At 37.9% G+C, this 23,191-nt stretch overlaps 1 protein-coding gene across 2 annotated transcripts in view; it reads left to right on the top strand.

The window, feature by feature from the left end:
* IFT56 (intraflagellar transport 56) overlaps nt 1-23,191 on the top strand; it is a 51,033-nt gene that overhangs the window by 23,030 nt on the left and 4,812 nt on the right. The window contains exons 8-16 of one of the 2 annotated variants that reach the window (XM_055335513.1): nt 1,037-1,111; nt 7,179-7,281; nt 8,722-8,777; nt 10,077-10,130; nt 11,458-11,521; nt 13,643-13,731; nt 13,945-14,028; nt 15,957-16,026; nt 16,833-16,939. In XM_055335513.1, coding sequence (XP_055191488.1) covers nt 1,037-1,111; nt 7,179-7,281; nt 8,722-8,777; nt 10,077-10,130; nt 11,458-11,521; nt 13,643-13,731; nt 13,945-14,028; nt 15,957-16,026; nt 16,833-16,939 — 702 coding nt within the window. The remainder of the gene's footprint in view (nt 1-1,036; nt 1,112-7,178; nt 7,282-8,721; nt 8,778-10,076; nt 10,131-11,457; nt 11,522-13,642; nt 13,732-13,944; nt 14,029-15,956; nt 16,027-16,832; nt 16,940-23,191) is intronic. The other variant, XM_055335515.1, reaches the window with a different exon arrangement.

The following is a 23,191-nucleotide window of genomic DNA, read 5'->3' on the forward strand; positions in this document are numbered from 1 at the left end:
CCTGAGCCACAGGAGACGTTCAGCCGCTGAGTGGTTGGGACCCAGGCATCCCATATTATTATTTTTGATTAATTGAATACTTTAAAATTTCTGTTTTAATTTCTAATACAGTATATACTGTACTATGGGCTATTTATGTGGGCTGTAGCCCATATAAACAAAAGCTCTTTGGGATCCTTAATAATTTTTAAGATTATAAAAGAGACCCTGAGATCAAAAAGCTTGAAGACTGCTGATCTAGTCTAATATTATTGAACACTTTGGAAATTGCTGCTGTGGACAAGAAAAGGGATTAATAAAAAGGTTGCTGAGGTAGATGTGTAATCTCATATGAGACTAGTAGAACAAGTTTGTAGTGGTTAGTGAGAACAATCAAGAATTTAATTATTTTATCCTGAGAAGTTTAGCTGCCTAGCTGATGAAAGTAGAAAAAGAGGAGAGGAAGATTACTCAAAATTATAGATTGGCAAGGTAGGAATAAGAAAGATGAGGTAGGGTAAGTGAATCTAGGGTGTCAGTGAAGATGCTGGAAATGGCAGAGCATTTGTTCTATGGGGATTTAAGGGGGTAAGAGAATACAGAAGAGATCTGATAGGTCTAATAAGTAATAGGAGAAAATATTTTAATTTTGCTATGTAAATAAAGGCCAAAACAGCAGGAAGAAGGTACTATGAGAATTTAGGATATAGGTAGAATGGTCAGATTTAAGAATCAATCTCAGTTGTCAAAAGTTTAGTTCCTTTATCACCTTTGACTCTTAAGAAAAGATTAAGTAGGAGCCTTCAGACTTAGGCTTACCAGTTTCAAACTTGCCACTTGTTGTAATGTTCACATCATTTACTGTTTATAAGCCCCAATGTTCTCATCTGTAAAATGAGGCTAAAAATCACACTGACTGTAAGAGTCCTGAGGAACAGATGAAATATGAATGAAATGGCATGTTAAATTTCTCATAAACTATAAAACATGGTGCAAATATGTGGTATAATAACTATATACTTATCATTTTCCTAAGCCTTTCCTTTTTCCATTTCAGGCAGAACTCAAAAGCTTGATGGACAACGCTTCTTCTTCCTTTGAATTTGCTAAAGAACTCATCAGGCACAATCTGGTGAATAGCAGTTTCCTGTTTTGACTGAACTGAGCTTATCCTACTTCAATAATATCACAGCAGTTAGATGGATGAATGAAGGGAGATGTTGTAGCAGATACTTCTCTACTCCAAGTGGACTCCTCCTTGCTATGGGGGAGAGAAAATTAAGTTTCAGATATCAGATCCTTTCCTCAAGGAAACTCTTACTGGGAGGGCAGTAATACATACATAACATTGAGAAAGAAGTGCAAGGTAGTGTAGGTCCAAGTGTTCATTTTGTTGGCAAAGACCAGGGAATATGTAACCCCTGTGGGTTAAAATAAACAGGAAGGATTTTCTGGTGGAAGTCCAATTTGAGTTCATCTTTGAAGGATGGCTGAGATTTAGAGGGTTCGTTGAAGTCAAGGATATGGAGTTTGAATGAAAATGACATATGTGAAAGGGTGTGAGCAGGCTAAGCTTAGTAGAACAGAAGGTGTGTGCTGGGGCATAGTGAAAAAAGAAGGTCATAGTGAAAAAGTGAAGAAGCAGTCAGTTTTAAGGCTGGATTATGATGGCCATGGATAAAATCATGTTCACATTAAGTTTAATTGATCATGCAATATTGTGGATACAGAGCAACTGCTTTCAACTCAGACACCTGTAGACATTGGGAAAATCACATAATATTGCTGAGTTTCAGATTCCTCATCTGAAAGTGGCATTAATAATAGCTACACCTTTTCCTTCTGATTTCTTTATTCCTCTCTTTACCACTAGTTTTCCTGGTACCATGATGAAACCATAACTGCTTTAGACTCTCTCCTCTCCTTTTTATCTGATACCTGATTGTTCACTTAATCCTCTTGATTCTTTTTTGGCAAAGTCTTTTTTTTAATTTTTTTTTAAATTTTATTTATTTATGATAGTCACAGAGAGAGAGAGAGAGGCAGAGACACAGGCAGAGGGAGAAGCAGGCTCCATGCACCGGGAGCCTGACGTGGGATTCGATCCCGGGTCTCCAGGATCGCGCCCTGGGCCAAAGGCAGGCGCTAAACCGCTGCGCCACCCAGGGATCCCTTTTTTGGCAAAGTCTTATATTTATTCCATTCCTTCTCTAATTCAGGCCTCCATCACAGATATAATTTTCTCTGGATTGCTTGTTTTATGAGCTTCTGCCTCTTTTCACTTCTCGTCTAGTTTATCAACTTAAATTTTTGTGGAGAATGATGTGTTAGAGAGAGTAGTCTGGAAATCAAGCTTGAAGAGAGATCAAGACTAGAGAGTAGGTTCAGGAGTTTCATACGAGAAGTGATAGCTTCAGTCTTGACAACTATACACGGAAGAAAGGATTAAAAACAGAGAAAAAGATGGTCCCAAAAGAGCATCTGTATTTAAGGAGCTGAAGGAAGGAGAATAAGCAGATAAGACAAGAAAGGGGAGATGGGAACAAGCACCCAAATAATGCAATGCCATTTACAACTGCACATTTTAATCACCTGGGAGGTTTTTAAAAATAATGATGCATGGGCTCCACCCCCCAGAGATTTTTAATGATTGGGCTAGGGCTTAGCTATCAATATTTTTCTTAAGTTTTCCCAGGTGGATATAATATACAGCCAAAAAAATAATAATAATATACAGCCAGAGTAAAGAACCACCATATGTATATATGATTAGAAGGGGTATATCAGCTAGCAAATAGAGATTAGCCTTGGAAAGTGGGATTAAAGAGACAAGTGAGAGTATGCAAATTGTCCTTTTTCCTTTTGTAAAACTATATGTAAGTTTTTTTCCTCAATGATTACATACCACTTTTACAGTTTAAAACAAAGCCTAGATATACTGAGCAATATAAATGATTTTTCTGAGCATTGGCTTTTGTAGTCAGACTTGAAGTCAAAATCAAGCTATACCATGTACTAGCTTTGGACCTTTGGGTGAATCCCTTAGCATTGTTGAGACTCAGTGTCCTCGGGGAAATTACAGTATCTACCTTATTTTCTTATGAGGATTCAATGAGGTAATGTATATAAGATGCTTTGCACAGTATCTAGCACATATAGTAAGCATTTAGTAAATCATGCTTTTGTGGTCATTCTATGGCCATCAGTGTCTAAACTACAGACACATCATTGAGCAAGAGGACAGAAGAGTCCATTGAATTGGTCATAGGGATTAATTCATGACTTGTGAGGGTAAGTTGACTAGTGTGCTAAGAACAGACTTAAGGAGTGAAGAACAATAAGGTTAAAGCAGTAAGCCACGCACTTTTGAAGTGTGGCATTGAAAGGAAGGAAAAACAGGGCACTCTCCAGGCAGAATGATGGTGCCGAGAGGAAGAGCAAAAACCCTTGTTAATGTTTAAAGTTGAGAAGTAACACCAGGACTAATGAAGGTAGAATAATTAATAGAGAAACAAGATCCAGGTCGAGTTAAAAGTTTTGAGATAAAAAGAAAAAAGTTTTGAGATCTACAGATTGGGAGAACAAACATTGTCAAAATGTCCATACTACCCAAAGCAGTCTACATATTTAATGCAATCCCTATCAAAGTACTAAACAGCATTTTTCACAAAACTAGAACAAACATTCCTAAATTTGTATGGAACTACATGAGACCCCAAGTAGCCAAATCAACCTCGAAAAAGAGGAACAAAATTGGAGATATTCCAAACACAGATTTCAAGATTTACTACAAAGCTGTAATAATCAAAATACTGTGAAACTGGCACAAAAACAGACACGTAAATCAACAGAACAGAATAGATAGACCAGAAATAGACCCACAATTATATGGTCAGTTAATCTGCGACAAAGGAGGCAAGAATATGCAATGGGAAAAAGTCTTTTCAACAAATGGTGTTGGGCAAACTGGATAGCTACATGTAAAAGAGTGAAACTGGACCATTCTCTTATACTACACACAAAAATAAATTCCAAATGCGCTAAGAATCTAAATGTGAGACCTAAAACCATAAACATCCCAGAAGAAAGCACAGGTAGTAATCTGACATCAGCCATACATTTTTCTAGATATGTCTCCTGAGGCAAGAGCAACAAAAGCAATTAAACTATTGGGACTACATCAAAATGAAAAGCTTCTGCACAGCCAAGGAAACAACAAACAAAAAGATGATAGTCTATTGAATGGAAAAGATATTTGCAAATGGCATATCCAATAAGGAGTTAGTATCCAAAATGTATAAAGAACTTAAACAACTCGGAGCACATGGGTGGATCAGTTGACTAAGTGTCTGGCTCTTGATCTCAGTTTGGGTCTTGATCTTAGAGTCATGAGTTCAAGCCCCACCTTGGGCTCCACACAGCATGGAGCCTACTTTAAAAAATAAATAAATAAATAAATAAATAAACAAACAAACAAATAAATAAATAAATAAATAAATAAAAGAACTTCTACAATTCAGCACTAAAAAACCCCAAAAATCTTTTAAAAAAATTGTTTTATTGGAGTTCAATTTGCCAACATATATAGCATAACACATAGCTCACCCCCCCCAGTGCCTCCCTCATTGCCCATCACCCAGTCACCCCAACCCCCCACCCACTTCCCCTTCCACTACCCCTTATTCATTTCCCAGAGTTAGGTGTCTTACATGTTTTGTCACCCTCACTGATATTTTCACTCATTTTCTCTCCTCTCCATTTATTCCCTTTCACTATTTTTTTATATTCCCCAAATGAATGAGACCATATAATGTTTGTCCTTTTCCGATTGACTTATTTCACTCAGCATAATACCCTCCAGGTCCCTCCACCTTGTCGAAGCAAATAGTGGGTATTTGTTGTTTCTAATGGCTGAGTAAAAACCCAAATAATCTAATTTAAAATTGGGCAGAAGACATAAACAGACATTTCTCTAAAGAAGACACATACAGATGGCTAACAGGCACATGAAAAGGTGCTCAACATCACTTCCCAGCATTATCAGGGAAATGCAAATCGAAACCACAATGAGATGTCACCTCATTGCCTATCAGAATGGCTAAAATCAAAAGCACAACGAACAACAAATGTTGGCAAGGGTACGGAGAAAAAAATACCCTCATGCACTGTTGGTGGGAATGCAAACTTATGTAGCCATTCTGGAAGACAGGAGGATCCTCAGAAAATTAAAAATAAAATTACCATGTGATGCAGTAATTCTGCTACTGGATATTTGCCCAAAGAACATGAAAACACTAAAAAAAGATACATGCATCCCTGTTTATCACAGCATTATTTACAAAGGCAAGATATGGAAGCAACCCAATGTCCATCAATAGATGAATGGATAAAGAAGAGGTTTTTTATATATATAAAACTGTGTATATATATACACACACACACACAAATAACCTATGATTTCACTCATGTGGAATTTAAGAAACAAAGAAAAAAAGAGACAACCCAAAAAACAGACTCTTAACTATAGAGAACAAACCAATGGTTACCAGAGGGGATTTGGTGGGGGGATGGGGGAAATAGGTGATAGGGATTAAGAGTGCACTTATGATGAGCACTGAGGAATGTATAGAATTGTTGGATCACTGTATTGTACACCTGAAATTAATATAACACTGTATATTAATTATACAGGAATTATTATTTTTTAAATCAATATCAAGAAAACAGGTAAAAGAATCTTGGCAAAAGAAGGGAAAATCTCAGATAAGGAAGAATCATGAAAGATGACCAAGTAGATATTTTTGAGTTACAAAAGAGAGATTAGGTAGTTCATGCCTGATGGCCTTGATTTCTGTATATTTATTTGTGAAACAACTTGCTCTTTGCCAGACACTGTGCTAGGCTCTTGGTACATAGCAGCACACAAAACTGCCTTTCTGAATGGTATTTTTGTTTTAGCTCTTCTCTATAGCATTTACTGTCGTGTGACAATATACTTATGTGTTTGCAGTGTGAGGCTCTCTCCCCACTTGAGTATAGCCTATGTAGTGACAAGGGAGTGATCCATTCCTGCTGTAATCCCAGTGCCTGCTACAATCCCAGGCATATAGTAGGTGCTAATGAGTATTTACTGAGTTAAATGTTACACGACACATTTAGCCCACTTTAACTCATTCAATCATAATAATCCTGAAAGGTAGACATTATCAGCGCTATTTAGAAATGAGGAAACAGGCTCGGAAAAGTTATATAAATTCCTTCATGGAGTTTGTTCATTTATTTGTTGTTAGTGAAAGAAAGAGAGAGTGAGCAGGGAGGACCAGAGGGAGAGGGAATCCCAGGCAGACTCCATGACTAGCAGAGCCTGATGTGGGGCTCCATCCTACAACCCTGAGATCATGACTTGAGCCAAAATCAAGAGTTGGATACTTGGGGCACCTGGGTGGCTCAGTCAGTTAAGCCTCGGCCTTCGGCACAGGTTATGATCTCAGGATCCTGGGATGGAGCCTCGTGTTGGGTTCCCTCAGCAGGGAGTCTGCTTCTCCCTCTGCCCCTCCCCCTGTGCTTGGGGTCTCTGTCTCTGTCTCTCTCTCTCAAATAAATAAAATCTTAAAAAATAATAATAAAAAGAGTTGGATGCTTAACCAACTGAGCCACCCAGGCGCCCCCCTTTGTGGAGTTTTTGTTTTGTTTTAAGATTTTATTTATTTATTCATTAGAGACACAGAGAAAGAGAGAGAGAGAGAGGCAGAGACTTAGGCAGAGGGAGAAGCAGGCTCCATGCAGAGAGCCCAATGTGGGACTTGATCCCTGGTCTCCAGGATCACGCCCCGGGCTGAAGGCTGCACTAAACCCCTGAGCCACCCGGGCTGCCCTTTGTGGAATTTTTGATACAGATTATCTGTCTAGAAAAAAAGTTTTATTATTAATTTTTGGGTACTTCAAGAGTTTTCTGCAGTTGTTGTGAAAAGGAAATGTATAATAGGCTTATGCCTTTATTCTGTTTCTTACAATTTTGATAAATAGCTTGTTTTCAATGGGGTCAAGGTCATGTGTATACTGAGAACTTCAGAAATATATTCAACCTTTCAAAGAATAAATGAGTGCCCAGTTATAAGTTGTATCTCCTTAATTAAACATTTCCACCAATAAATGTATTCATACTTATTGCCATAATAACAGACTCACTCTATCTCTAGGTGGTTTTTCGAGGAGGTGAAGGGGCTTTGCAGGTTTTGCCTCCTCTGGTTGATGTCATTCCTGAAGCTCGGTTAAACTTAGTGATTTACTACCTTCGTCAAGGTAAGAATAATTTGTTTTGGTCTTGCTTATAATAAGATATTTTAGAACATCTAATCTCTAGCTGAAATTCATAGGAGGGAACAAATTTATTGGTGCTTATTTGTTGTATCTTTTCTCTTTATCCTCTCTTTCCTCTTCTCTTGCTTCCAACCTTCTCCCTCATTCTGTTTTTCTTTTTTCCTCTTCTTTTTCTGTCTTTTTGTTCTCTAACCATTCTATTTCAGTTTTTTTTTTCTATTTCAATTTTTGTACTGTTTTCCCCTCCCCTTTCTTGTGGTTCTTTTTCTGGTGTTTCCCTACCTATAGTGCACATCCACATTTTCTTGAGTCTTTTTTATCAACTATTTTTTATTTGCCTTGGTTGTCTGCCTTTCTGTTTCTTTGTACTTCCAGTTTCTTATGAGAAATATTATGATTCAAAGAGAATGTGGTATTCACTGCCCCTAAGTAAGGTTAAAAATGTTAGACATATGCCTAAGCAGTCTTCAATCTAACAGTTTTGAGTATAGGAGAGTAGCTACCATGCATTGGTGGTAGCACTGTCATGGGCCTTGTACTAACAGTGTGGGCCTTTTTAGGTGCATGGTAGAAACCAACCAGACAACATATTCCTCATCGAGGAAAATGTGAGTGTTTTTTTTTTAAAGGTTTTATTTATTTATTCATGAGAGACACACACACAGAGAGAGAGAGGCAGAGACACAGGCAGAGGGAGAAGCAGGCTCCATGCAGGGAGCCCGATATGGGACTTGATCCTGGGGCCAGGGTAATGCCCTAAGCTAAAGGCAGACGCTCAACCTCTGAGCCACCCAGGCATCCGGAAAATGTGGGTGTTTATTAAAATAAGAACATGAACTTGCAAACAGTTCTATTTGATATATAAGCACAAAGAAATAGGCATTTGGACAAGAATTAAATATCTTTTATATTTTAGAAATTAATTTTTATTACAAAATTTTTCAAATTCTAAGCAAAATAGTCAAAACACCCAAAATGAACACCTAAATATTCATTTCAGTTTCAAACAATCTTCAAAATATTGCCATTCATTCATCCATTCTCCCTGTCCCTTTTTACTGCTGAAACGTCTTAAAGCAAATCCCAGACTTCCTGTCATCTCACTCATACATACTTTATATTGTCTTTTAAAAAAAATTGGTCGTTTTACTTATATAATTACAATGCCATTGCTATATAATACTCAGTCCGTATTCTTGAGAATTTTTGTAGGTGCCTCATAACTTACAGGTTTCCTAAGATATTTGGTTATCTTTAGGATAATTACTCCACATTGAACTTAATGGAGAGTTAGAAGACAGATAGAACAAATCATACTTCCCACGAACGTTTGAATACTAAAGGATCTTACCTTTTCAGGACTGTTTCAGAGCAGTTTGTTGGAATCCAGACTAGTCTAGTTACTTATTTCTTGTATTTCAGATGATGTACAAGAAGCTTATAACTTAATTAAGGATTTGGAACCTACTACTCCTCAGGTATTTGAAAATGTGTTTTTTACTAACCTACTTATGTTGAAAGAATTTCAGAAAGGTAGTGGGAAGTCATATTAGACAAGCTTCCAGCTTGTAGAATCTTGGGAAAGACCATATATATTGATCTAGGAATGTCCTGTGAGACTTTCGATGAGAATGAATATTCTGGATTTTTTAATGTTGTTTTTTTTTTTAAGATTTTATTTATTTATTTATTTGTGAGAGACAGAGAAGGCAGAGACACAGGGAGAGGGAGAAGCATATTCCATGCAGGGAACCCAATATGGCACTCAATTCTGGAACTCTGGGATCACGCCCTGAGCCAAAGGCAGACACTCAACCACTGAGCCACCCAGGAGTCCCTTTTTTAATATTTTTAAGCTCCCTTGTATGTGGTCATTTCCTCCAAAGGGATGAGTTTTGAAAAAACTGAAATCTAGATACAAGATACAGAAACAAGATATAGAAACTTATTTCACTAGTATAATTGTCTGTAACTTGTCTTCTCTACTAGATTGTTAGTTCTTTGCAGTCAGGGCCTCTGCCTGTTTGTATTTCCAACACCATGTACACTAAGCATGTAACAGACATTACACTTACTGAATGAAAGACTGAAATGTTTCTAGGCCTATGAAATCTAAACAGATATATTTCTCAGGTGTATTAAAAGCTTCAGCATCTTTTCTACTGCTCATTTTATGAGCCTTCTTAAATAGAAATAGTACTTACATAAAAAATTAATAAAGCTGCTAAGGAAGGTGTCTATTTAATATTTACATTTAATTTTTAATAGAACCAAGTCTGAAAGGGATAGAAGTGAGACCCCAGGGCTCCACAAAAGAGCATACCTTACGAATGGAGATCAGAGGATACTTTTTATTTTTTAGGAAAAAGAGTATTAGCAAACAACAGTTATTATTTGACTGGAAAGGGAAAATAATATATATGATGTGGTCACAAAGAATGGTAGTAGCTAATAAACTGATAAAAACTATTACGTAAATATTTTATTGTTAATTTTTTCCACTGAGTTGAAATAAAACTTAACTTCTCGAAGTTTCCACTAAGTTTTTCTGCTTAAGACTGTGAATTTACAAATATGGTGAATTCTGTTATATGGCCACTTTCCTAAAAACCAAATGAAAGTCTCCTAATTCATTCAAGCCAGAGATGGAACAGAGAAAAGTGACTCTGGGTAACTTTTGATAATATAGATAAAGCATCAAATTGAAATTAATTTGAGAGAGATCTTGTAGCTACACATTCTTTGGAAATTCATTAGTATTATTTTCATGTTGCCAGGAGTATATCCTCAAAGGAGTGGTCAATGCGGCCCTTGGCCAGGAAATGGGTTCGGTGAGTGTGAAATTACTGGTAATCTATAGTTTGCAGTTATAGTGTGTGGAAAAGATCAAAATGAATATTAAAGTTCAACCAGCAATAAGCTTACAAATAGGCTCATCTGAATTTCCTTTTCTTTCTCCATATCTCCCAATGCAGATTCCATTATAAAAAGAATTCTGGGGATCCCTGGGTGGTGCAGCGGTTTGGCGCCTGCCTTTGGCCCAGGGCGCGATCCTGGAGACCCGGGATCGAATCCCACGTCGGGCTCCCTGCATGGAGCCTGCTTCTCCCTCTGCTTGTGTCTCTGCCTCTCTCTCTCTCTCTCTTTCTGTGACTATCATAACTAAATAAAAATTAAAAAAAAAGAATTCTGTTATTTAAAGACAAAGAGAAAGCTTTAATGCTGCTTCATCTTTTAAATACCCAATTTTTAAGCAGTTTATTTATTTATTTTTAAGATTTTATTTATTTATTCATGAGAGACACACACAGAGAGAGAGAGAGAGAGAGAGAGAGAAGCAGAGACACAGACAGAGGGAGAAGCAGGCTCCATGCAAGGAGCCTGATGTGGGACTCGATCTCAGGACTCCAGGATCACGCCCTGAGCTGAAAGCAGACACTCAACTGCTGAGCCACCCAGGGGTCCCTTAAACAAGGTTTATTTCTAATAACAACTACAAAACATTGCACAGCTTCATTCTTATTTCCAGTGTGTTTGGTTAGCCTTGCACACCTCTTATCTATTATTTTGACATCTATAAAATGGGGATAATTGTTTTTTTGGCAAAGACTTTTTTAAACATCAAAACACTGTTTAAAATTAAGTTCTTATCTGAATATGGCACATTAAGTTCTTCTGGGAATGGAGGGGATATAAATAAATATTTTTATCTCTAGCTCACTCTATAGCACCTCATATAGTGGGTAGGCAGTAAATAGTTATTGAGTAAGTGAATAAGTGTTTTGAATTAATACTCCTTTTTATAACCGTGGCTCCTACCATAAGATCTGATGTGTGATAAAAGAGCAATAAGTATCTGTTGAATGTGTGAATGAATGACTAAATAAATGAATTCATTTAATTAAGTTGCTTTTAGGATAGAGTTTGGGGATTGGATTTTTCTTTCTTCTTTTTTATGTGACCCAGGGTAGGTTTTAATTTAGTTTCAGGTTATAATTCTCTAGTTGCTTACACTAATCAGAATTAGTTTGTTTGGGAGAGGATTTAAAATGAGAGTGTATGTCTTAGTCCTGGCAAATATTTTAAAATCCTAAAGTTTAATACAAATAAAATATTTTCAGTTTCTACCAGCTATCTCAGCTCTGCTTTGTTTTTCAGAGGGACCATATGAAAATTGCCCAGCAGTTCTTCCAGCTGGTGGGAGGGTCAGCGAGTGAGTGTGGTATGTCTGAAATCAGTACTCATTCACATAATTCATAATTGGAGTTGGTCATATATTGACTGGTGAAGTTTGAGTTCCTGTCCCAGGATACATCTGTCAGGCTTGACAGCAAAGTATAAAAGTATCAAGTAGGAGGTCCCGTGGGAGAGACACAGAAGACAATTTTGGGTTAGCTCTTCTCAACATTTCAGCTAAGGTGGGATGAGAAATTATATAAATAGAAGAGAATGAATGTAATCTTTAGTTCATGAGAGTTTTTTGTTTTTGTTTTTGTTTTTAAATATTTGTTTATTTATGATAGACATAGAGAGAGAGAGGCAGAGACACAGAAGGAGGGAGAAGCAGGCTCCATGCCGGGAGCCCCTTGTGAGACTCCATCCTGGGACTCCAGGATCGCCCCCTGGGCCAAAGACAGATGCCAAACCACTGAGCCACCCAGGGATCTCCCTCATGAGAGTTTTTAAAGTTTGATTCTGTTTTCAATTTAAAATGCTAACTTTTACTGATTTTTCAAGAGCTCTTTATATATTCAAGTTTTATCATGTCATAGATATTTTTTCTTTTTTTAAAGAATATTTATTCAATATATTTTTTTAGAGATTTTATTCATGATTTTTTAAATTTATTTTTAGACACACAGAGAGAGAGAGAGGCAGAGACACAGGCAGAAGGAGAAGCAGGCTCCATGCAGGGAACCTGACATGAGACTCGATCCCAGGTCTCTAGGATCACACCCTGGGCCAAAGGCGGCGCTAAACTGCTGAGCCACCAGGGCTGCCCCATAGATATTTTTTCCAGTGGGTCATTTGCCTTTTAATTTTGCTTACGGTATTTTTTCACATAGAAAAATATTTAAATCTTATTTAAGCTTATCTTTTTATAATGATATTTTACATTGGTATCTAGCTTCAAAAGTGCTTTTGTACCCCCACAGTTATATAATCTTTACTTATATTTCCATCAGTAGTTTTGTTGTTTCATTTTCATTATTAAAATATTGACTTCATCAGTCAAGATTGACTATAAGATTTCAGAAAGGGTTATTAAAAGGGCTGGTGGTTAGCCAGTATGAACCAATATGGCTGTTTGTACTAGTTGTCTAAGGCCAGCATCTATTCTGATGAACAGTATTTGTGGTGAACAACAGTAGTTGTTAAATTTTTTTAGCACCTGGATATTCATTTTCTTTCAAATATTTCACCAAAACCATTTATTTTTTTTTAAATCTTTTTTTTTTAAATTTTTTAAAATTTATTTATGATAGTCACAGAGAGAGAGAGAGAGAGAGGCAGAGACACAGGCAGAGGGAGAAGCAGGCTCCATGCACCGGGAGCCCGATGTGGGATTCGATCCTGGGTCTCCAGGATCGCGCCCTGGGCCAAAGGCAGGCACCAAACCGCTGCGCCACCGGGATCCCAAAACCATTTATTGAATAATATTTCCTTTCTTCATTTGATTCATTCATACAGAAAAGTTTATTGAGGTGTTGGGGATATAGTAGTAAACAAAAGAAACAAGTCCTCCATCCTTGTAGAGCATACAGTCTAGTGGGACAGATAATAAAATAAAGAGATTATATGGTATATATGCTGTAATAAGTGTTATGGGGAAAAAATTGAACAGAGTAAGAACAAACAGGAGTGCCAGTGGCAAGGGTGGGCATTATACTAATTCTCTATCTCAAACAGGAATCCGCTAACACAGAAAATTGGTCAGGATCAGGATCAGATGGTTCCATGGCAAATTATTTTCTCCATTGAAGTGCTAGGCTGTCTTAGATGAGTGATGATGGAGACTAAGCCCTGTTAATTGAATGTGCACATGTCAGAGTGTGTGAAAGACTCAAAGCTCTGGAAAAAAATCTGAGGAATATTGTAGACTGCAGAGTGTGTGTTTTTCTGGAGTCTGTAAGTTAGCCCCGAGAGATTATTGGCTACTCTCAAGTACTGTGACCTCCATTATGCTGAGGTTTTGTCCACTGAATAGAAACTATAATTTCATAGTCTTGAAAAATGTCTTGGAATACATTCCTATCTCTAAACTATAAAGTAACTCAAATTTTAGCTAAGAGAACTTCCAGTTTCATGAATTTACCTGGTTTCTTTTCCTATTCCATTTCAGATACAATACCTGGGAGGCAGTGCATGGCTTCTTGTTTCTTTCTGCTTAAGCAATTCGATGATGTCTTGATTTACCTCAACTCATTTAAGGTCAGTATAGAAGTTTCTAGATGAGTTTGTCTACCAAATACTATTTATAATGTGTCAGAAGTAAGATAGTTTTAGAGATGGCCCTTTTACTACAATGGCATTGATGGTGTCTGCTAATTCCTTAAGATTATCTTTGAGTTTACCCAGTATAATCGATATGTTATATATTCTATGTTAATACTCAATGTGACCTATTCTTGGGATGTTTTTCAGAGTTACTTTTACAATGATGACATCTTTAACTTTAATTATGCCCAAGCCAAAGCTGCAACAGGCAATACCAGCGAGGGTGAAGAGGTGGGTACATGCTTTTGATGCATTTGAATGATTCTATTTAAAAACATTGTTATCTAACTTTTTGAGAAACCTCTATACTGTTTTCCAGAGTGAAACAAAACAGATGAACATAGGGGAAAGAAAAAAAAGAGAGAGGCAAACCGTGAAACCTCTTAACTGTAGAGAACAAACTGAGGGTTTCTGGAGGAAAGACGTGGGGGATGGACTAAATGGGGAATGAGGATTATGGAGGGCACTTTTGCTGAGCACTGGCTGTTGTATGTTAAGTGTTGAATCACTAAATTCTATACCTGAAAGTAATATTACACTGTATGTTAGCTAATTGGAATTTAAAAACTGAAAAAAATAATAAAAAGGAAAACATTGTTATCTTTTTCTCACTGAAATAAAATATTCAAGGGCAAAGGATTATGAAAAGTTCCTATGTTCTTAGGTTACATTAAAAAGTACAAAAAAGGGATCCCTGGGTGGCGCGGCGGTTTGGCGCCTGCCTTTGGCCCAGGGCGCGATCCTGGAGACCCAGGATCGAATCCCACATCGGGCTCCCGGTACATGGAGCCTGCTTCTCCCTCTGCCTATGTCTCTGCCTCTCTCTCTCTCTCTCTCTCTCTCTGTGTGTGTGTAACTATCATAAATAAATAAAAATTAAAAAAAAAAAGTACAAAAAAAAAAAAAGGTACAATGTGTGCAGCCCAGGTGGCTCAGCAATTTAGTGCCACCTTCAGCCCAGGGTGTGATCCTGGAGACCCGGGATCGAGTCCCACGTTGGGCTCCCTGCATGGAGCCTGCTTCTCCCTCTGCCTGTGTCTCTGCCTCTCTCTCTCTCTCTCTCTCTCTCTCTCTCTCTCTCTCTGTCTCTCATGAGTAAATAAATAAAATCCTTAAAAAAATAAAAAGTATAATGTGAATAGACCAACAGATTTTATAACCATATTAATGTTTTCCTTTTTCTGATATATTTTATAAAAGCAACACAAAAATATACAGCTTGATGATTTTTTAAAGTGAACGTACCCAAATAATCAGTCCTCAGATCATGAAACAGCATTACCCTAACCCCGTAATAGTAGGAACCCCTCATCTCCTTGAGTCCGTCCCTTTCTCCCACGGCTAACTGCTGTTTTGACTTCTAACTCCATAAACTGATTTACCTGAATCATTCAAAGCAATAAAGTTGAATTATTCGATTTTGTTATTATTTAGCAAAATTGTTCCACTTGTTATTATTCAAACTCTAATTCTACCTTACACGATTTTGTCTTCTTTGGGAGTTATTTTAAAATGTGTGTCATGATTTTCAAATATGTGTATTATCTTTCCCAGGCTATTTCATTTTGATTTCTAACGTCATCATATTGTGGTCATCCAGTGTGCTCTGTATTACACTAGTCCTTCAAAATTTGTTGAGACTTGCTTTACTGCTCAGTAACATGGTCATGTGTCGTTGAACAAAATAGGTGTTATGCGATTGTTATTTTGTTCAAATCTTCTATATCCTTACCAATCTTTTTCAGTCATCTTGTGATATCAATAACTGAGAGAAGTGTGTCTACATCACCACAGTTTTGTCCTTTTCTTTTTTTTTAAGAATTGTATTTATTTATTCATGAGAGACAGAGAGAGAGAGAGAGAGAGAGAGAGAGAGAGAGAGAGAGGCAGAGACACAGGCAGAGGGAGAAGCAGGCTCCATGCAGGGAGCCCGACATGGGACTCGATCCTGGGACTCCAGGATCACACCCTGGGCTGAAGGCAGATGCTCAACCACTGAGCCACCCAGGTATCCCCCAGTTTTGTCCTTTCCTTAGCAGCCTGTAGAGGATTTGACCATCTGTAAGGCTACCCTAAATATTAATCAAAGGCAACCCAATACGGTATTTTTACTGCAAAAATAAACTCATGTTTATTCCTTTTCTTTCCTCTTCTTGCAGGTTTTCCTTTTAATCCAAAGTGAGAAGATGAAAAATGATTACATTTACCTCAGTTGGTTAGCTCGGTGCTGTGAGTCTTCTTTTAAATGTTACAGAGGAATCCTCTTTTCATTCTCTGTTGCATAATCTTCTGGATGGAAATTACAGCAAACATTTCTAATTTTATTTCATAGGATGAGTAAACACTGAAATTAAGCATCATTAATACTATTCAGTAAGGATGGTCATATACCTGCATTACATACATTTATCTCGTGATTAGTTCTGCCGTACAGTGTTGGCCTAGCATCAACAGCCTGAAAGATGCCAAGTTCTTCCATCAGCCCTGTTAAAGTTTTCAGAATCTCAGTTTACAGGGTCCTTTTCTAAATGAAACTGTTATGCTAATTTTACCTTTTTATTATGTGGCAGACCTGAAAAGTGGTAAAATGTCAAAAACATACTATTTTTGTATATTTTGTAGCCCAAAACCTCTGTCTTGTCTGTCTACTCCCTCTTCATTATGTTTCCTTGCTCCTTTTTTTCACCTGGATTTAAAATGTTCACAGAGTTTTTGAAGTCATAGGAAGATTTCTGTAATCAGATGTTCTAAGTGAGGCTGAAGCTATAAGTAGGATTGAATGAATGATAGTGCCTTTTAAGCAGATGAGCAAAGTGGGAACTACTGAAAATCAACCCAATCTAAAAAATCAGTAATTATTTTATATATGGTAAAATTCTGATGGAAGTCAGCCTAATGTAACATTGCAAACTTTCTCCATAAGAGCTGTTTACCATTTCTTTGCTTGGAACATACAACCAAATGCAAAGAATAGAAGTTGTAGAATTGTATTTCCTGTACGTTTAAGAGGCACAAATCTTTGCTTCTTTTTGTAGATATCATGAACAAGAAACCAAGACTAGCCTGGGAACTTTATCTCAAGATGGAAACCTCTGGAGAGTCCTTTAGCCTCTTACAGCTCATTGCTAATGACTGCTACAAGGTGAGTCTGAGTGAGATCTAAAGGGAAAACTAAAGATCAGTCTCAAGTGCTACACTGATTTAAGTATTAGGGAGAGGTGCCTAGAGATTAAATGGCCATTGGTGAGAGGATTCACATCGGACTATCAGAAATGTCATCTCTGGGGCATGGCTGGCTCAGTTGGAAGAGCGTGTGACTCAATCTTAGGATTTAGAGTTCAAGCCCCATGTTGGATATAGAGATTACTTAAAAATAAAACCTTTAGGGTCACCTGTGTGGCTCAGTTGATAGGTGGCTGACTCATGATCTCAACTCAGGTCATGATCTCAGAGTCGTGAGTTCAGGCCCCCTGTTGGGCTCCATGCTGAATGTGGAGCCTATTTTATTATTATTATTATTATTATTATTATTATTATTATTATTATTTTAGATTTTATTTATTTATTCATGAGAGACACACAGAGAGAGGAAGAGACACAGGCAGAGGGAGAAGCAGGCTCCACGCAGGGAGCCTGACATGGGACTCGATCCCCGGTCTCCAGGATCACGCCCTGGGCTGAAGGTGGCGCTAAACCGCTGAGCCACCCAGGCTGCCCTGGAGCCTACTTTAATAAATGAATAAATAAATGAATAAGATATTTAAAAAATAAAAATATAGGGCAGCCCGGGTGGCTCAGTGGTTTAGCGCCTCCTTCAGCCCAGGGCGTGATCCCAGAGTCCTGGGATCCAGTCCCATGTCAGGCTCCCTGCATGGAGCCTGCCTCTCCCTCTGCCTGTGTCTCTGTCTCTGTCTCTCTGTGTGTGTCTCTCATGAGTAAATGAATAAAATCTTAAAAATATATATATATATCATCCCTTTTAAAAACAAACTGAACTCAAGAGTTAGATAGCATTTTAGGGTTTTATATGTACGTCAAGAATATATACATATAAATAAAATATAGCACAATATATATGAAACAATGATTTAAAGAGATTGTTTTAGATTTCTAAAGGTTGTGTTTGAGTCTTTAGATACCATCCAAGTAGAGGTATTCATCTGGTAGTTTGAAATTTGGTTCTGAAACTCAAGAAAGATGTCCTCTGACATCTAGAGACTAGATTTAGAGAAATCATCACCATTTCAATAGTAATTGAAGCCTCCAAAAATGAGATTACCCAAGTAAGGAAGTAAAGTGAGAAGAGTAGAGAGTTGCAAACCAATCCTGGGGAAATACTTAGGTACAAATAGTAGATGAGAGACAAAGGAACCAGAAACAATAAAAAAGCAACCAAATTTAGTAAAGGACTGGCTCTTTATGTATGTATGTGGGAGCAGGGGTGTGTGTATGTGCATGTAGGGAGTTGAAAAAGCAGAGAGAAGGAGGGAGGACTTTTGGGCTCTATATATAGGCCCTATATATCATCCTATATATTAAAAGCTTTTTTACAAATTAGTCTCAAATAGGAAACTCCTTTTTTTGGAATATTTCTTCCTGTTAGGTAAATGTTAGGTATAGAGAGTCTAGTGTTAAATTAATTAATAATAGCTCATTTTAGAGTGAATCACTACTAAAAGGAAGTGAATCACCATCAGTGGAAAAGGTTTTATTTATTTTTTTTAATTTTTTTTAAATTTATTTACGATAGTCACACACACACAGAGAGAAAGAGAGAGAGAGAGAGAGAGGCAGAGACACAGGCAGAGGGAGAAGCAGGCTCCATGCACTGGGAGCCCGACGTGGGATTCGATCCCAGGTCTCCAGGATCGCGCCCTGAGCCAAAGGCAGGCGCCAAACCGCTGCGCCACCCAGGGATCCCCTGGAAAAGGTTTTAAAACATAGGAAACTTAAAAATGTTTGATATGACTTAGTAGATGGCAAAGATGAAGTGAGTTAAAGGAGGCAGAGGGGAAAGAAAACATTCAGAGAGGAATTTAGTTCATTTGTACATGTATTAAATATGAAGCGTGTTTGGGGCTCCATTTAGAGATATTACATGTGGGAAATTATCAGGGTGTTCATATGAGAGGTCAGAATTAGAGATGTAGTTTTAGAAGTTCACAGTAGGGGCACGTGGATAACTTAGTTAAGCATCCAACTCTTGATTTTGGTTCAGGTCATGATCCCAGGGTCATGGGATTGGCTCTGCGTGTGCTGGGCATGGAGGCTGCTTAGGAGTCACTCTCTGTCCTCTCCTCCCTCTTCCTCTGCCTCTCCTCTCTCCCAACCCATGCACATGCCCCTCCCCCCCCAAAAAAAAAGGGAAAAAAAAGTTAACAGTAGTTAATGGTGATGGTGGTAGTGGTAGTAATAGTAGTAGTAATAGTAGCAGCAGCAGTAGTAGCAGCAGAGTATGGGAGAGAATGAGGTTAACCAGTGAATGGGGTAAGGAACTACATGAACACCAGAGTTTAAGGGATAGAAATAGAAGAATCAGTGCAAGAGACAGAGGATGAAGATGGACATAAAGGAAAGAAAAGAACCAGGAAGGATATAAAAAGTGCTTTTCATTCCTCTTTTTCTTGTTCCTATTTTATCAAAAGCCAAGGGAGGAGAATGTTAAATCTGCAACCTGATGGAATTGTATGAGACCTGAGAAAACAATAGTGGATAGAGAAGAGAATGAAATTAGAAAGCAGACTCAGTAAGTGTAGACGACAGTCAAAAAAAAAAAAAAAGTGCTAAAGATAAGGGGGAAATGTGTTGCTAACTTAAAAGGGAAAACAGATTTAGGGGTAGGGGAGTATTTTTGGAGATGGTGAGAGTTCTTTTTTCTTTTACAGTAGGGAGTAAAAGTATATCCTTAGCCGGAGGAGCTGTTAAACAGGGAGATTAAAGATTCAAGAGAGTGGGAACATTTTTGATGGAGGAAGGCCCTAAAAGAGATGAGAGAAAGATGGAGTAAAGATCAAAGGAAGATAACAATCTCAATAAACAATTTAGTATTACCTATTGTCTCAGTGGTCCCATGACCACCCACTAGTTTGGTGAGCCACTGGAGCGGTTCACATGACTCAAAGTTACACTCATGGCTAAGTTTTATTACAATTTAGAAAAAGCAGGAAAAAGATATATATAGCACACTGGAGAGGTCAAGTCAGATTTTTTTGTCCTCCTTCTGTGCTAATTGCACAACCATGTATTTCTTCAGCTGCAAACTACAGAGACATATGCAAGATATCCCTGTCCAGGAAAAACAGAAAGGGCAAAGAGGAAAAAAAAAATGTCAGAATTAAGTCCTAACATGGCAATAATTGCATTAAATGTAAATGGTCTAAATATACCAATTAAAAGACAGATATTGACAGAGTGGATAAGAAACCATGACCCAACTATGTACATTTTATAAGAAACTCACTTCAAATATAATGATATAGGTAGGTTGAAAGTAAAAGGATGAAAAAAATATATACTGTGAAACAGGCAGCTTCTTTAACAAACAAACGTATGCTTACCATATGACCCAGCAATCACCCTTCTGGGCATTTATCCCAGAGAAATGAAAACTGTGTCCACACAAATACCTATTCCCAATGTTAACAGCAGCTTTATCTGTCATAGCCAAAAACTGGAAATGATCCAAGTGTCCTTTGGTAGTGAATGGTTAAACAAACTGGTTTGGCATGGACTACTACTCATTAATAAACAGGAATGGTGATGACAAGCCTGACTCCATTTCTTGATGTGTGAATGCTGACAGCTTTTAAGTTCCACCCTTCCCTCTTCCCCTTGTACCCCATATCTGGACAAAATGATAAGAAATGCTACACACTCCTCTGGTGCCATCAGATGATTCAAACCACACAAGACCCTGCTCCTGCTCAGGAACCTCATCCCAGCCCCACCCCCAACTGCAATAAAAACCCAGCCAGTCTCCTTGCCTTGCTCTCTCAGGCCATTTTGAACCTGCTTGAGAGGCCTGCCCTACTTCCCCCACAGATCTCAATTATGTAAGTAAGAAATCTTCCCATGCTCTCTTAGTGTATCACCACTCTTGACATCCAAACCAAACTTTGGGCAGAGATCCCTCCTGCTTTTTCAGAGTTATATAATAGGAGCAAACTATTGGTGCACACAATAACTTGGATTTTTTTTTTAACTGAAGTATAGTTGACACACTATATCACATTAGTTTCAGGCATACAACATGGTGATTCAACAACTCTATATATGCTCACAAGTGTAGCTACTGCCTGTCACTATACAACAGTATTATAAACCATTGATTCTATTTCTTACACTGTACCAAAATAACTTGGACTAATAAGGAATAACAAGGACATTATGCTGAATGAAGAAAAGCCAATCTCAAAGGGTCCCATACTGCTTGATTTCATATATACATAACATTTGTGAAATGACAAAATTGTAGAAGTGTAGAACAAATTAGTGATTGTTGGGGGTTATGGACTGTGAGCAGGGAGGGGAGCACATGTGACTATAAATAGGTAGCAAAGCTTGGTGGTGATGGAATAGTTCTGTATCTTGATAGCAGTGGTAGTTACGTGAATCTACACATTTGATAAAATGACAGAACTAAACACACACTTTGAAGCAATGTCAACTTCCTGGTTTCGATACTGTGATATTATACTATAGTAAACTGGAGGAATTGGGTGAAAGGTACATGGGACCTCTTTGTACTATCTTCAGTAACTTCCTGTAAATCTAGAAATAAAAAGTTCTAAAAAATGAACCAACTAGAGTAATATCCAGCAATATAGATGCATCTTAACATATGCAAGACACAAAAGACTATATAGGTAGTCATATAGATAAAGTTTTGAGCAGCACATTTTAATTATATTGTCTAAAGGCATATACATAGGTAATAAAACTGTAAAAAAAAAACTTCTTTTTTTAAAGATTTTATTTATTTATTCATGAGAGACACAGAAAGGCAGAGACGTCGGCAGAAGGAGATAGATGCAGGCTCCCTCTAGGGAGCCCATTGTGGGACTTAATCCCAGAATCCCAGGATTGCGCCCTGAGCCAAAGGCAGAAGCTCAACCACTGAGCCATCCAGGTGTCCCAAAGTGAAAGACTTTTAACAAAAACTGATGACCATAAAAGTTGGAATAGTAGTTGCTTCTGGAGGGAAGGAGAAAGTTGCCATCTGGAAGCGACACACAGAGAGCGTCTGTTTTGCTGTCAATGTCTTGGTTTTTGACCTGGGTGGTGATTATACTTGCATTCATTTTAAAGGCATTAAACTGTACATTTATGTTTCATACACCACTCACATTGTTATTTGACCAGAAATAATTTGAATAGAACATAAGAAGAAAGATTAACCTTGAAAAGGAATAAGAACACTTCTTCCTCTAAAATGGGCAGAAATGAGGGAAGGATGATGAAAGTGCAAGTATAATTTGAATCAAAGGGAGGAAAGTTGTGTCTCCCCTGAAGGATAGAAAACACTAAGCTAAGAATGCAATAGAGATCTTCAGGAAATTAGCAAAGGTTTAGAACAACAGTTTACAGGAATGGAGAGGTAACTAAACCACCTTGATCAAGGGGAATTACCCAGCAATTTGAAGCCTTCAGTGAAATGGCAATTCTACATTTATGATTGTCAGCCAAGAAAATTCATCTAAGCAAAACTTAATCCTATTAGGCATGCTCTTATGAGGCCAAGGAGATGTGTAATATATTTGGGAAAGAAGTCTGTCAAAATGAATTAAACGTTTAGAAGATTTGGTGTTTAGAGTAGTAGTATCCATCTAGGCATTTTGAGAATTTAGGAACAAGATCAGGGAAAGTAATGTTCTCTTGGGTTGAAGTGGTCAAATTAGCATAAATGAAATATAGTAGTAATCTACAAAATGTATTGAGGAAACATGAAAGATACCTTGCTCAAATCACAATCATCAGTTTATCATCAAGATTTCGCTATAATTAGGGACATCTGGGTGGCTCAGCAGTTGAGCGTCTGCCTTCGGCTCAGGCTGTGAACCCAGGGCCCTGGGATCGAGTCCTGCAACAGGCTCCCTGTGAGGAGCCTGCTTCTCCTGCCTGTGTCTCGCCTCTCTTTGTGTGCGTGTCTCTCATGAATCTTTAAAATCTAAAATCCTTAAAAAAGATTTTATTTATTCATTCATGAGAGACACAGTGAGAGAGAGAGAGAGAGAGGCAGAGACACAGGCAGAAGGAGAAGCAGGCTCCATGCAGGGAGCCCAATGTGGGTCTTGATCCTGGGACTCCACGATCACGCCCTGGGCAGAAGGCAGGCACTAAACCACTGAACTACCCAGGCGTCCCTAAATAAATAAAGTCTTTAAAAAAAAAAAAG

This window comes from Nyctereutes procyonoides, unplaced genomic scaffold (assembly GCF_905146905.1).
Source record: "Nyctereutes procyonoides isolate TBG_1078 unplaced genomic scaffold, NYPRO_anot_genome, whole genome shotgun sequence".
In the NCBI taxonomy this organism is placed as follows: Eukaryota; Metazoa; Chordata; class Mammalia; order Carnivora; family Canidae; genus Nyctereutes; species Nyctereutes procyonoides.